The 16201-nt window shown below is 38.5% G+C and overlaps 1 protein-coding gene across 1 annotated transcript; it reads right to left on the bottom strand.

Moving 5' to 3' along the window:
* Nucleotides 1-76: 76 nt before the first annotated feature.
* Nucleotides 77-15921, bottom strand: vstm2l (V-set and transmembrane domain containing 2 like). The gene is made up of 4 exons (XM_058404180.1): nucleotides 15544-15921; nucleotides 6607-6776; nucleotides 5977-6021; nucleotides 77-2707 (listed from the first exon to the last, which is right to left on the bottom strand). Exons 1-4 carry the CDS (start codon nucleotides 15668-15670, stop codon nucleotides 2126-2128), a joined length of 924 nt encoding a protein of 307 aa, XP_058260163.1. The 5' UTR covers nucleotides 15671-15921; the 3' UTR covers nucleotides 77-2125.
* Between the last annotated feature and the right edge of the window lie 280 nt (nucleotides 15922-16201).

The raw sequence follows: 16201 nt of genomic DNA, 5'->3' as shown, positions 1-16201 counted from the left end.
GAAGGAGGCACTGAAGCTCAAGCTTTTGAATGCAAGCACACACACACACACACACCATTCCCCAAAGAATTGCAAGTATTTTTAAGTTTTCAATGACTTGTTTAATAATATACATGTTTTTGTCCTTCTACATCAACACACAAATGTATTTTGAAATGTACTAAGTTTGTAGAATGTTCAAAACATCAAGGCAGAACAAATTCAACACGGCAAAGAATTATTTTTTCTTTTCTTTTCAACAACATGAAAGCAAAAAACAGTGACACGCTGCTAATGCTGCAGTTACTTTTGGTCAACCTTTACACAATAGCTAGTCTGGAAATTTGGTTGAATTTGTAGGCATAAACAGTCATTATCCAAAACTGTACTGTATGTAGTGTGCACATACAGTACACACACACACACACACACACACACACCAAGAGCATTCTGAACAGGAAGCAGACCAGAGAGGTACGGAAAAAAAATGTCTACCAGCAGAACCCAGCTCTTGGACAAATCGTCTAGGCCAACATGACAAAAACGGGCATGTATAAAGGAAATGCACTGCGAAGTAAAACCTTGACTAGGGAAATAAACTAAGATATTGTGTAGTAATTTACAGTACATACTGATGTCAGGTTCTGTTGGATTTTGTGCCAAAAGTATTAAACAAAATTACAAGATTTATTCATTTATTTACCTTCAGAGGTGGCAAATACAAAGAATTAGCGGAAAAACAGACACCGTTTTGTGTTCACCGTCTTGTAGCTATGCATCATGCAGTGATTCGAACTGATCAGAAGATGTCCAAGCATGTGCATAAAAAAATAAAACAATTAAATACAAATCAAATAATTTGCTGTAAGTTAAATGATGCTATAACAGCATGTTTGGTAATAACTTAGTTCCCCAGATAACTAGCCGCAATAAGCCAAAGCACAAAATTTAGGTAAGAGTTATTGTAAATTGTGGTATAAAATAGTTCTATAAGCAGAATTATCTTGTATTTTACTTTACAGCTTTGTTTGTGGATGGTAATTGGGGTGTCCTCACATCATCCAGTTGGATAACAATTAAAAATTACACGGCTAAACATGTGGATATGGTCATTTTTAGCAGCCGGACATGAAACGTCCTATATAAGCATGTGTTTTATTCCTCTTATACTAGATTAACTCCCTAATAATTTCCATTACAATTTCTAATGCATTAGTGAATGACACATCATGCTTCAGGACTGGTTTTAAGAGACAGTTCTCAGAGCCTTGCTGTTACAGAAGGCATACATTATATCTGTATAACTGCAGTGGTGTAGTAGAACAGTAGTTGAAGCTCTAACATGAACGATGGGTTTGTATTAATGTGCTTATGCTAATATGGTACTGTTTCTATAGTAACAGCACATATGCAGGGACTTGTATGGTGGATGCTCCACATATTGACAGAATAATAAAAGCGTGTTTAAAAATAACAAATAAATAAATTTGCAGTGTACTTAGTTCTGTGTTGTCTCCTGTAGTTCTGTGTTTTATGTAGCACCAGGGTTCTGGAGGAATGTTGCTTCATTGTACTGTGTGCTGCACCAGCTGTATTTGGTTGAAATGACAATAAAAGCTTTATGACTTGACTTGAATGATATTGTGTTTAATCTACTTTGTTCCTACATGTGTTATTTCTATCAGGGCTACTGCAAATGCTTCTGATTTTAATTTTTAATGAGCTCTTCTTAAATATTTTACCAGATCACTCGGCTAAATTCTAGTTGACCAATAGATACTTAAACTGTTTCCTGTTTGTAAGACCCAACTGTGAAAAATGTGCTCTTGAAAAACCAACTGTAATTTCTTTTATTATAGTAATTCTTCTTATTGTATTCTTAGTCTGTATTTGCAGCATTTTTTTCAGATTCTGACTGTTAATGTTTCTCTAAATCATCTAATGTTTTAACACTTTTGGTACAAAATAATCTCCAACATTTCTCTTTGAAATTAATGAACATTCTTATGATAATGCTTTTACATGCACACCTTTTACTGACTCCCTGCATCCTCTACTACCTCTACATTCTGTTTTGCAACACTTAGAAAAGTCTTTATTTCATTTTTTTTCTTCTTGTTGAATGCTTGTTTTTCTCTGTAATGCTCTAGAGCACACAGTCATTGCTTGAACAGTCACTGGAATGTAACTCTGTAGCATGTTCTTTATGACCTTTCACATCTGATTGGTGACTTTTTGTTTCTTTCATCTTGCTTGCCTGTATGTGTTTATTCACCTGATGGTTTTTCCCATCATGGAGATGCTGATGCTCCTTTATGTTATGATCTCCGTGATGTACAGCTGAAGGTGATTCCTTCTTCCCTCCTTCATTAGCCTGGAGCTCATGATGACTTTCGTGATGATCATTCCCTTGAAGCGTATAGTCTCCATGATGCAGCTCTAGGTCTCTGTTATTGTGCTTATCTCTCACCCTGACTTGACTGCTCCCCTTGTGCAAATGATGTTTCCCATGGTGAAGATTCCTCTCTTCACTATGCAGGTTTTCCTCTTGATGGAGCTGTGAGTCAGGGCCTGGTGGCCTTACCTGCAAGTAAGCTTGCACTCTGTGGTGCTGTATGCGGTTATTGCTGAAGTCAATCACTCTACACTCATACATGCCTTCGTCTGAAGGTTTGACGTTTGACAGACGAAGCCGGTGAGAGATGTTGCTGCCAGCCACTTTCACCACCTTTACAGAAATATGAAACAAGACTATTAAAACCTTGAAAAAGGTATTTTTAAAAAGTATCCTCAAACCTGAATCTAAATTTAAAATTAGGTTTTTAAAACCTGAGGTAAAGACAAACAAGGTGGTTAAAGCCCAAAAGCAAAGAACAGATTTTCCACTTTAGTGTTAGTTGTCACTGCACTGATAAAGCACAGTCATTGACAACCCTCAACAGACTGGGAAAAAGTATTTGTATATTACATTTTCTGTTCTGACAGTTCAAGAGAATAGTTACCTTTCCTCTAATAAAAATATATTTTATCAAAAACATATGTGGTCTATACCTTACATGGCAAATGTTTATGGACACCAGATGATCACACCTATTGTACATTTCCTCGAGGAATATCCCATACAAGATTTAGGCTTTATAAAACCCTTTACTCTTCTGGGAAGCTTTCCATAAGATGGAGTGTGGCTGTGGGGATTTGTGTTCATTCAGCCACAAGAGCAGTAGTGAGGTCAGGCACTGATGCCAGGTTTGGACACCTGGGGTGCAGTCAGTGTTTCAGTTCATCCCAAAGATGTTCAGTGCAGGCCATTTGAGTTCTTACACTCCATCATGGCAAACCATGTCTTCATGGAACTCGTTTGTGCACAGGGGTATTGTCATGCTGGAGCATGTTTGGGCTCCTTATTTCTAGTGAAAGGTAATCCTACAGCATAAAAGGCATTCTTATTTGGGCCCAAATATATGTGTCAGGTGGCCACAAAACTTTGGTCTTGTAGTGTAATTAGAATATAGGGATCCATTTTAAACTCTCCAGGAGCTTAATTACTACAGTCATGGATACAAACAACCTCCACAACAATGAATCGTTTTGAATAAGTTGGACAAATAAAGTAAAAAAATGCTACAATTTCACCTGATCCAACAGATCAGATGAAGTGGAGGCTCTATAGATATAAGGGACAGTGGTGGTTCAAGTGGTTAAGGCTGTGGGTTGTTGATCAGAGAATCAGGGTTCAAGCACCAGCACCACCAAGCTCCACTGTTGGGCCCTTAACCCCCTCCGCTTCAGGAGCGCTGTATCATAGCTGCTCCTGTGCTCTGGCCCCAACTTCCTCAGCTGGGATACACGAAGGTCCCAAGACACCCGATGTCAAAACATCACTGATGCTTTTGAAATATTTTACAGCAGGTGGTTCAGTTACTCATATAAAGTTTCAATGTATCACAGATTCAGCAAATAGAAAGATATCTTTGTCCAAAACCTGGCTGCTGTGCCAAAAGGCGAAAATGTGGCAAGAGTTAGAAAAAATGTATAACCATGAACACAAATCAATCAACAAATCATTAACACAAATCAATCTGAAATAGAACAGTTCAGTGTTTGGCAAATCCTCCTCTATCCCCAAACTGAAAACCTGTGGTCTGAATTGGAGCGTTTACATGCATATTCTTAATTAAAATGAGCTTGCAATGACGTGCTTGTTGCAATTTAAAGAGTCAGCCAAGATCTCTCTACAAGTGTCAGAAGCCTTGTTAAAACCTTATTAGACATTACAGGAAGGGGCTCAGTGCTGTTTTGCTCCTCAAGGGTGGGTTAACTGTGTGTGCACTAATATAATTATGTGCAAGTTTATAATTATAATTTTATCATTTTATTAGAGTTTTAGAGAAAACCACTACTACATAAACTTTTACAGGTTTTAAAAATAGTGTTTAAATAGAACTGTATTTTTTCCACATACACTATATTGCCAAAAGTATTCGCTCACCTGCCTTGACTCGCATATGAACTTAAGTGACATCCCATTCCTAATCCATAGGGTTCAATATGACGTCAGTCCACCCTTTACAGCTATAACAGCTTCAGCTCTTCTGGGAAGGCTGTCCACAAGGTTTAGGAGTGTGTTTATGGGTATTTCTGACCATTCTTCCAGAAGCGCATTTGTGAGGTCACACACTGATGTTGGACGAGAAGGCCTGGCTCTCAGTCTCCGCTCTAATTCATCCCAAAGGTGTTCTATTGGGTTGAGGTCAGGACTCTGTGCAGGCCAGTCAAGTTCATCCACACCAGACTCTGTCATCCATGTCTTTATGGACCTTGCTTTGTGCACTGGTGCACAGTCATGTTGGAAGAGGAAGGGGCCAGCTCCAAACTGTTCCCACAAAGTTGGGAGCATGGAATTGTCCAAAATGTCTTGGTATGCTGAAGCATTCAGAGTTCCTTTCACTGGAACTAAGGGGCCAAGCCCAGCTCCTGAAAAACAACCCCACACCATAATCCCCCCTCCACCAAACTTTACACTTGGCACAATGCAGTCAGACAAGTACCGTTCTCCTGGCAACCACCAAACCCAGACTCGTCCATCAGATTGCCAGATGGAGAAGCGCGATTCGTCACTCCAGAGAACGCATCTCCACTGCTCTAGAGTCCAGTGGCGGCGTGCTTTACACCACTGCATCCGACGCTTTGCATTGCACTTGGTGATGTATGGCTTGGATGCAGCTGCTTGGCCATGGAAACCCATTCCATGAAGCTCTCTGAGCACTGTTCTTGAGCTAATCTGAAGGCCACATGAAGTTTGGAGGTCTGTAGCGATTGACTCTGCAGAAAGTTGGCGACCTCTTCGCACTATGCGCCTCAGCATCCGCTGACCCTGCTCCGTCAGTTTACGTGGCCTACCACTTCGTGGCTGAGTTGCTGTCGTTCCCAAACACTTCCACGTTCTTATAATACAGCTGACAGTTGACTGTGGAATATTTAGGAGCGAGGAAATTTCACGACTGGATTTGTTGCACAGGTGGCATCCTATCACAGTTCCACGCTGGAATTCACTGAGCTCCTGAGAGCTCATTCTTTCACAAATGTTTGTAAAAATAGTCTGCATGCCTAGGTGCTTGATTTTATACACCTGTGGCCATGGAAGTGATTGGAACACCTGATTCTGATTATTTGGATGGGTGAGCGAATACTTTTGGTTAATATAGTGTATGTTCAATATTAAAGTCAGAGTATCATGTGATGTTTATTTATTTCTCTACACAATACTAGAGAATTCTTGGACAGCATAGAATTTACATCGAGTCATAATCAGCTTGTAGAATTAGGGTTCATTGGCTTTCTCTCATTGGCTAGTCATGACCTACTCTTAGACCATGCAAAAAGGACGTGATTAATAGGATTTGACATTTTATGGATATTTTAGAATACAAGTGTAAATGATTACTCGAGCAACTCTTTTAACAGATATGAATGGTGACGCTGACATTCATCACTCACACTTATTTTAGTAGCATCCTTTGTCAGTTCTTCAATGGGAACAACCTGTAATGAGAAGCAAAATATGGGAGAAAAATTAAAAAGGTAGAAGAATATTAGTGTACCAGAAGGCAACACGTCAGAAAAACAATGTAGGACAACTACCTTAGTCTGAGGGGGGTACTCTAAAGCTGTTTCTTCTTTGGTGACTGTACTAATTACATTGTGTTAGTTCAGCAGGACACCAGCTGGCTGCTGTTCATACATTTAGGGGGAACCAGACAACATGCTATGAGCCCATATTCTGGGCAATAATCAGTAATTGGGGAATGAAGTGGCTCCTGCTAGGCTTCATGGGATATTACTCTCTATGTCAGGAACACACTGGCAGAGCGGTAAAGGAGCATTGTACTTATTATTAATCTTTTACCAAGTATCAGTGCAGTCAAGACTTTAATGATTTTGTATATCATAAGGTATGAGACATGTTGTCGATCCCTCATGATCGGTAAGTGTTGAATATAGAAAATAAATAGACAGTATTATATATTTACATAACAGTACACTTGTATTGGATTTGATCTGCTTGATGAATGATAAAGATACATTAAAGCAACTACACAAATGTAGATTCTACAGAAAAAGTCTGGCCTGATTATTTGTCCAGGCAGGTTTCTCAGACCATTCTCTATGGTACCGCAGATACCACCACTGGATCTCCAACGAGACTGAAGAAGAGCCTGCACCCCTGAAAGAGCATGCCATCTCCACATCCTGACCAGTCTGACTGATGATGTCATGAGGAACTTCTGTGAAAAGAGCTGAGAGTGAGAGTGAGAGAGAGAGAGAGAGAGAGAGAGAGAGATGTTCATTTTATCAGATACCTTTGTCCTTTTTTTTAAACATGAGGTCATCATTTAAGCTGCAGTGGAACATTAGTGTTAACTGAAATGCGTGCTGGCATTAGTCATATTACTGTATTGCCATCATATTATTAGAGGGAAGCAACCCTGCTATGATCACAGTTCTGCCCCAGCAGAAAGCATGGCATTCAAATTCATGCAAAACCAGCAACAGTGCTCTGTTACATAATTACAGTGAAGGATTCTGAACATCTCTTACCTTTTATTACCATCATATATGAAGTCATGGGCAGAGCTTAAAGCAAAGCTGATCAAACCCAAGCTTTTTTTTGAGGAAACTGATCCAACATGCCTGTCAAAGCGAACACTCTCAGGGTCAAGTTTTTACATTCAAGCGCACATACTACATCTTTGTTCTAGAAGTTGCCTGAAGACCATAATTATTATTGGACTGTACAAGGACACTTGTACAGTCTGAGTGCAAAAATGCTATGGTTCAAGCACCCCCTTACATCTCATTTAGAAGACTGATATTCTCCTTAACGCTCCTATTCCTACTATTGATTTTAGATGAGTCAGTAGTAACTGTAGACACAAGTGTACCATGAACACCATGTTTCTAGTCCACAGAGAGATAAAGTCTGCTGCACCTGCTTGTGTTTTATTTTAAGACACTGGTAATGGAGAAAAACCTACACAAACAGCTACATCAGCTTGTGCTCTCTTTTTGTCCAATAATGCTCCATTGCCTTTGGCAGAAACATTTACCTTCTCAGTTCAAACTCGATTTAAAATGGACTGAGATGCATTTTCAATGTGATATTTAAGTGAATTTGGAAAACTGTTACTTAACTGTATCAGATCAGGGCTATAGATACAATTTCATTGACCAAATACACCGAGCCTGACCTATTGCTATCTCCATTCCAATTACAATAGAACAACATCCTGAAACAACACTTCGAAAATTGAGCTGTAAAGTAAACAAGAGAACAAGAGATATAATTAAACAAACACAACTGACGACAAAATGAGTTATTAGTACCAGGTTGTGTGTGTGTGTACCATGATTTTGTACCATTATTGCACGTTGACAATGTGAGTAATTCTATTAGTCCAGACCACAGGACAAATACAATGTGCACAATGGAGGCAAATTTGAAGACACATCAATTAAGTGGAAGGAATACCTCAGAATATCATGTGGACGTTTTCCATTCTAGCTTTCCTCTGATGAAATATTAAATTAATCATAAATTATTAAAATATACAAATGGGACAGCAAAAAATTAAACAGAAATTTGGCAGCTGTAATAGGAGTCTTCATTGAAATTCAGTTAAAATATGTTAACATAATACTATATCTAGATACAGAAAAACATTTTGCTCACTCGTTCAAAATGCAGTCTATAGGTAAATAAATAATGACAAAAAAATTGGTAGAAAAATATTACAGCTTTGGACAGTGATGAAAAAACAATAATAAATTAGAGTGTTTTCTTGGAATAACCAAGAAATAAAAGAATTACTGTTTTAATAGGGTTCAAGTGAGCTTCACTAAAGATTTTTCTGTAGCCAGTATAACTATACCAATAATCCAGACTAAATGAGTCCACAATTAACCCTAGGCCTTTAACAACATTAAGTTCCGGTAATTAAATTCAACAGGAACCTTTATATTAATGTGTACCTTTTTTCCACCAAATAATTTCTGTTACATTTACATACAGTATCAGAATTTCACAGAAGCACTAGCTGCATTTCTTTCAGCATGGGTTCCCAATAAATGAAGCTAAACAGTACGAACACATACACATACACACCGTATGGCAGGTGTTCATAGCCTAAAGGGAGTCTACCATTTCCCAAAGGAGTTGATTGGGTAGACTGAACTATTCTCTATGGATGATGGGGGAGTCAGGTGTAAATTCTGTCATCTCTCATTCCAACCAAAGCCATGTTACACCAAGATGTATCTTTTCTCCACCCCCAAGCATGAATTAATTTTCCTCAGAACTCCTCCAAAGGCGCATGCATGATTCATGACATAGTCTCTGTTCGCAGTCTGATTTATTCTCATATACAAAATGACAAGTACTTCAAACACTGAGCATCATGCAATGCCAGCTTCAATAAGCTGCAGGACAGACGAATGAGACTGGGAAACGGAAGTGTACAACAAGAGAGCACAAAATATGGAAATTTAACTACAAATTTCTGCATTGAGGTTATTTACAGTTGCAGAGCTTAGAAGCATAATGAATAATTTTGGAAATTGTAATCATATGCCCAAATTTTATAGAACAATACCAACACTCTTGATTGTATTCACTCCTGAAATGTTGCTTTGTCTGGCTTGTACACTACACTACAGTTGGTACTGAGTCTGTTTATTTTGTGTATTGCCAGCTATTTATTTTTTACTTTTTCAGTTTGTATTGGTTACATTGGTCTTTGTATTGGTTCATCAATCTCTTTCACTGAGATGTGCCTTAGACAAATGCATCAAAATGACAGCAACGAATGAAATCACATTAAAAGACTGCATGATATTGCACATTAATACACCAGAGTGCTCTCCCAATGCATCAAACCGACAAATATTCAGAGAAATATTGGGGGGGAGGCTTAAACATACAAAGACATACTGAAACCCACTCACTTATTAAAAAATATTTCAAAGCCATGAGATTACATTTGGATCAGCAGTGAAATATACAGAAATTGCAATTCATGAAAAACATTACTATGAGAGTATATTGTTATTTATAATGTTTTGTTTTACTATTTGTCTTAAATGTGTGCTTGTGTGTGTGTGAGTGTTATGTACTCTGGGAAATAAGCAAAGGATGCATAGGATGTGAAATCAGGTTGAAATGAAAGCTGCAGAGAGACTAATGCAATAAGACCTCAACTCAGGCAAAGCGTCCCCCCCACTCCCCCGTCTCCTTCAGGAGTGAATTGCTTATAACCCCAGAGAGAGCAAGAGAGAGAGAGAGAGAGAGAGAGAGAGAGAGAGAGAGGGAGGAGAAGCAACACTACGTAAGTGTATAATAATTCTCAGAAAGTAAAATGACCATAGTGATTCACAATGAATTAGTGTTAGCCTGTATGCCACACCAGAAGACATCCTCATAAAGGAAATACAGACCCATAAACCTGGTGGAATTATATCAGCTGCCTGTTATTTTCTTTATTTCACAATGTATTTGGCTGGCTTTAATTTACAGTGATTACATTTGGGGAGAATTACTTTCAAGATAGCAAAGCAATCATGAGCCTCAATACGGTAAAAATAAATCAACATCTCCCAGCTTTCTCTCTTTCTCTTTGCACACAGAGGCTACAGTCATGGATGCACATCCTAATTAGGGAAACAAAGAGAAAGAAAGACAAAAAAAAGTCTCTCCTGTGGCTCCACTGGTTCTTAATATGCGCAGCCTTTCTCGACCCTACAGACATTACAGTAATTAGGCAGTGCCACTGACGCAGCATTGCAATTGTCTCTACTGCCTAATGCCCTGTAAACACACAGGCATACCAACCATTCCGTCTAATTCATTCCACTCATACTAATATCAAACTTCTAAAAATTTATTAGCACCAGCACCAGAAGAGGAGCACGTTAATTAACTTCAATAAACAGGATATATGTAAAAGAAAAACACAAAAACAAGTAACAATAATGAATAGGAATTTTAATATAATAGACTTTTTCTATATTAGAAGCAGAAAATAAAATTGATGTAATAAACCACACTGTACAAGTACTTCAAATATTCATTATACCGTCAATAAATGTTACATGGATATAAAATATTACAGCGTTTCTGTACTTTCTTTAATACATCATCTCAGCATGTGTATTAACATTTGTTAAGTTCAACATGTGTACCAAAAACACTGCTGTTTTTGTTTTGTTTGTTTTTTTTTTTTACATTTTTTTATTCCATGCCAAGGTGTGGCTATTTGCAGGGCATGGGTGCTTGGTAAGGTGTTGTACTTGCCCATTTCAGGAGAGACCACTTGGCACACCCTTAACAAAGCACAAAAACCCCGCTGTCTTAATTCTAACCAACTTTAAATCTTCACAACATACACTGAAAATCCCTAATATTAATTCACCTGCCTAATATTGTGTATGTCATCTTGTTCTACCAAAACAGCTTTGACCTGTTGAGGCATGGACTTCGCTCTGAATGTATGCTGTGGTATCTGGCACCAAGACATTAGCTACAGATCTTTTAAGTCCTGGAAGCTGTGAAGTGGATCAATGATGGATTGGACTTGTTTGCTTGATTCAGATATGCGGAATTTAGAGGCCAAATCAACACCATGAACTCTTGTCATGTTCCTCAACCCATTCCTGAATAATTTCTTAACTGCGGCAGCGAACCATTAGGAAATACTGTTGCCATGAAGGGGTGTACTTGATCTGCAATAATGTTTAGTAGACCTAACATCCATATGAATGCAAGGACGCAAGGTTTCCCAGCAGAACACTGGCTCCACGAGCTTGCTTTCTTTCCAATATGCATCCTGGTGTAATTTCTTCTTCATGTAAGCGAAGCATACAGTTCTAGCCATCCACATGATAAAAGAAAACATTATTCTTCATACCAGGCCACCTACTTCCACTGCATCCATGGTCCAGCTTGGATGCTTACATTGTAGGTGCTTCCGGGCCATGGACACGGGTCAAATTGGGCACACTGACCTGTCTGTGGCTACACAGTCCCTTACACATCATGCTACACTGTGTACTCTGACACCTTCCTATCAGAGCCAGCCTGAACTTTTTCAGCAATTTGTGCTGCAGGAGCTCTTCTGAGGGATTGGTCCATAAAGTCGATTCTTCACTTCCTACATGCATTAATCAGCCTTGGACTCCCATGACCCTGTCACTGTTTTACCAGTTGTTCTTCCTTGGAGAACTTGTTGGGTACTAATGATTGAATTTCAGGATCACCCCACAAGACTCACTGTTTTGGAGAAAGTCTGACCCAGTCGTCTATCTATCACAATGTGGCCCTGGTAATAGCTGCACTGCTCATTCAATAGCTGCACTGCACTTGCCCATTCTTCCTGATTCCAACACATCAACTCTGAGGACAGTTTGTCGAATTGCTGCCTAATATTTGCCTCTGTAATCACATGATCAATGTAATTTACTTCACCTGTCAGTGGTTTTAATGTTATGGCTGAGCAGAGTTAAATGAAGCATGTAATGACAATATCATCTATATGATATCTGTATTATCTCTGTCATGGGTTTCAAACAGATGAAAACGACTGCTGTAAAACATGGGTGAAACTGGTGGGATTATAAAACAGCAACAAGTCTACAAAGTTAAATATGAACACTAAAAATACAACTATAAAGTAAACAAGCATACCACATTCTTATTTATTTATTTATTTTAATCTATTACACATCTCCTGTTAGATGTTCCTAGGGAATAGAGATATATAGCAAAGACACGGACACAGATTTTGACATGGATCTCTGCTCCTTTGGACAGTAAATCATAACCAGCCTCTAACTTGACTGACATTCAAGCATGCAGTTGTGTGGTTTGTGTGTGTATGTGTATGTGTCTGGTACTATATAAGGGAAACCAATAGACACAAACAGATTTCACAGTGTCTTTGCATATCTTTGAGAGTCTCGTATACTTTTGGAGGACAAACAGTAAGATGCATCAGGAGGTGGTGGTGTTGGTATGGATGCTGCAGCTCAAGGTGAATGACCAATCACTGTTGGAGTAAGACCTATATACTGATGAAGTAAGGTGAGAAAGCACTCTGAGAGGTCAGGCACAGCAGGAGATGTCTATCTGTGCTTGGAAAAGTAAGGGCAAAATTCTGGAGCATCTGAGAGGCTATTAATTTTGGTGTGTGAATATTTTAAACACTAGTAATTACACTTGTTATAAGCAGCTAGATATGCTTAATATAGACTTTACACCCTGACTGATGAAACTGGCATCTGGTAATTATCTAGTTGAATCAGGTGTGTTAGATGAGGAAAACCAAATTGTGCTAGACCTCACAGACATGCTGTTCTAAATGAGGAAATCACCTATAACTGCTAATGCAATTTATCACAGCAAATCTTTCTGGTCTGAGAAAGAGGCAAAGAAAAGAAGAGTAAAGAAGACTGAACGATTAAACCACCTTTGAGACTTACACAATATCAAAACTATTGCTGACTCTTAAGGGTGTAGGAGGAAACAAATATTCTATCTATTCTCTGTTCAGTTTTTATTATTACTACTGTATTATAGACTGATCAGCCATAACATTAAAACCACCTGCCTAATATTGTGTAGGTCCCACTTGTGCCACCAAAACAGCTCTGACCTCTCAGGGCATGGACTCCACAAGACCTCTGAAGGTGTGCTGGCATCAAGATGTTAGGAGCAAATACTTTAATTCAAGGTGGAACCTCCACGGATTGGACTTGATAAGATTGAGATTTGCGGATTTTGGAGACCATTTCACCACCTTTGTCTTGTTCCTCAAACCAATCCTGAACTATTTTTGTAGTGTGGCAGAACAAATTATCCTGTTGAAGGAGGCCATTGCCATGAACAATGTTTTGTTTAAGTGTAACGTGTCAAAATGACATCCACATGAATGCCAAGGCCCTAGACGGCCACACAGATAAACAAATAAACAAACACATGCAAACACATGCAGACACAAAAACGTATTAAACTAAACAAATTTTAGTAGAGTTTTCTGCTAAGGTTCATGACATTTTCTGCTTGAGGTTTTCAGACATTATTAATATGATGGGCTATTAATATGTTTAAGATCTCATATATATCATATATGCTGTGATAGACTGGCAACCTGTCCAGGGTGTACCCCTGCCTTTCACCCAATGTGTGCTGGGATAGGCTCCAGCAGATCCCCGTGACCCTAATTAGGAATAAAGCGGGTATAGACAATGGATGGATGGATAGATGGATATATCATATATGATCACAACTTAACATTTTTATTTATATGCTCAATATGCTGCTTGAAATTTAGGAACAATTGGGTGAGTAAAAATCAGCATTGTCCATGGTCATCTTGTACTTGAGCTGAACTGAAAATGACCAAAACCCAAAAACACCTTCTGAATGTACAGCTGATCCAATATTCCTTCCAATGGTGTACACACAGGAGTCATTAATTATGTTTATTTGCAGTGGAGAAAAAGTAAATGTAAAAAAGTTTAAGAAATGTAAAATGTAAAATATTATTAATTGCAGAAAATGTATATTTTTTTTAAATATATTTCAAATATGTAGCATTAATGTTATCACACTGTCACAATCTTTTCTTACATATCTAATGTAGAAGAATTGCTATATTATTGTAAAGCGCATTCGTCTTAAAATTTCTAAGTGAACGATTGTTGTTGCATAAAAAAACCATTCTTATACCTGACAAGTCTGCTGCAGAGGTGTGGAAGCTAACATTTTTTTTTTTATCTTCAGCTCTTTTTCTTTAGATTGATGACTCTTTTTGGCAGCTCAGGGACTCTCAGTGGAACTTTTTCTGCTCAACTTATTGTAGTAAAGATGATGACTTTACTGGACTCACAATATATGCTTTATCAGTGCTTTATCAGTAGACTCACAATGCTTTATCGGTGTAATTCCTTATGCTGATAAATCTGTGGAATCTAAATATGAGCCAAATGTTGTGTCTGTTCATAATTATACCACGTTTTGCAAATGTGAGGATGACATTTAGAAGGCAACAATAGCACACAGTGACGAAGATGTAAGGGATATAAATCTCACAAAATGGATATTTATAATCGGTTAAGAATTCACAGGTGACTTTCCCTCAGTTTAATAATAATAATAATAATAACAATAATAATAATATATGTAAATGCTGTAACAAACATAATCAAACCCTATAAATCTGGTTCTTTTCCAGTCTTTTCCATCTTCTCTTATCATGACTATAATACTCAATATAATTCCATGACGAATGCACTGATTGAATCTTTATGGTACATTAGATGAACTATGACTGGACCAGTAAATATCATGCCCCAAAATAATTGATACACATATTTATCCAGGACAGTTTTAAAGCCTGAATGGTACAAGGGGAATATTCTTGTACAAATTAGGATGATGTGAAATGGGCTATGAACCAAACATTTTGCACTTTACAAGAACAGCTGCACCCCTACAAGATCAGCCAATCAAAGTGAAGCTTTTATAGTTATTTTTAATGCATTTTAGTGTAGTCTCAAACCACTGTGCAACACAATCACTGTGACTATCTGCATGATTAGCAGTTATCAGGGCTGATAGTGAGTAGGTTGGGCTTGTTTCTTTGTTCTTTTGTACCTCGGATGCATCTATAAATCCAGAGCGCATTGAAGAAGCACTACACTAGTAGATTGCATATTGCGAGAAATGAAACAAATATTCATTATGCATAAGATGAAAGTGAAAAACAAAAGGTAAAGTATCTCCCCCCCCCATTGAAATGATGTCAGTTTTCTTTCTAGCAGTAGCAGCAGCAAGTCTCGTGCATGCGCTGCGCCTGGAAACGAGAGGGAATGGCGATGAAATCGCAAGTCATGTGTCCGCTTCATATGATTTAATATATCGAAGAAGACAATAACGCTATTAGCGTTCATTTATCAAGCCCCGCCCCTTACTGAGGCCACGCGTGTGTTGAAACTAAACAGGACAGGGCTTACCGTTACCAGATACATGGTTGTCCACCTCCACATCCCCACTCGCGTTCAGCTGAACAAAAAGTCCCGCGTAATGTGAAATCCACAGCAGTGCTGCGAAAGGACCCATTTCGTTTAGCTGGCTTTTCATCCAGAGTTGTGTTTATTCGCGCACACGAAACACTTTTCGTGGCGGGGAAAGTGTCCGATTTACGCTCCTTCCAAAGGCACTATATCCCGACAGACCAAAGTTCCTGACAGAGCAAAGTGTCAAGTGCCGCAGAAAACTGGTTAACGCGCAGCTTTTTGTTTTTCTAAAGAAACTCTAAAGAAGCTTCTCGTTCCAGCTCTGTCCAACACTCACGAACTAACTACCGAGCATCAAGAGTGTGTGGCGCAGGAACATCAACAGGAGGAGGGAGGTGTGTGTGTGTGGGCAGGACTTTGCTGGAAAATCAGTTAGGCGGAGTGATACGAGGTGCTAATTAATTCATTAAACATGTATGACGCATAGAGATACAGACTTAAAATTCACATGCGGAACGGAGAGGCTTTGAATAACATTAAAAACAAGCTGGAGGGTGTGTTGGAAACATTTTATCGTAAATGTGCAACAAATTAAATGGTCATTCACAAAAAATGAATGAATGTTCACTAAAACAATTATTTGTGTGGAAAATTG

The sequence above is a fragment of the Hemibagrus wyckioides genome, linkage group LG11, assembly GCF_019097595.1.
Source record: "Hemibagrus wyckioides isolate EC202008001 linkage group LG11, SWU_Hwy_1.0, whole genome shotgun sequence".
Lineage (NCBI taxonomy): Eukaryota > Metazoa > Chordata > Actinopteri > Siluriformes > Bagridae > Hemibagrus > Hemibagrus wyckioides.
The sequence above is the reverse complement of the archived record's forward strand: the minus strand, read 5'-3'. Positions and strand labels throughout refer to the sequence as shown.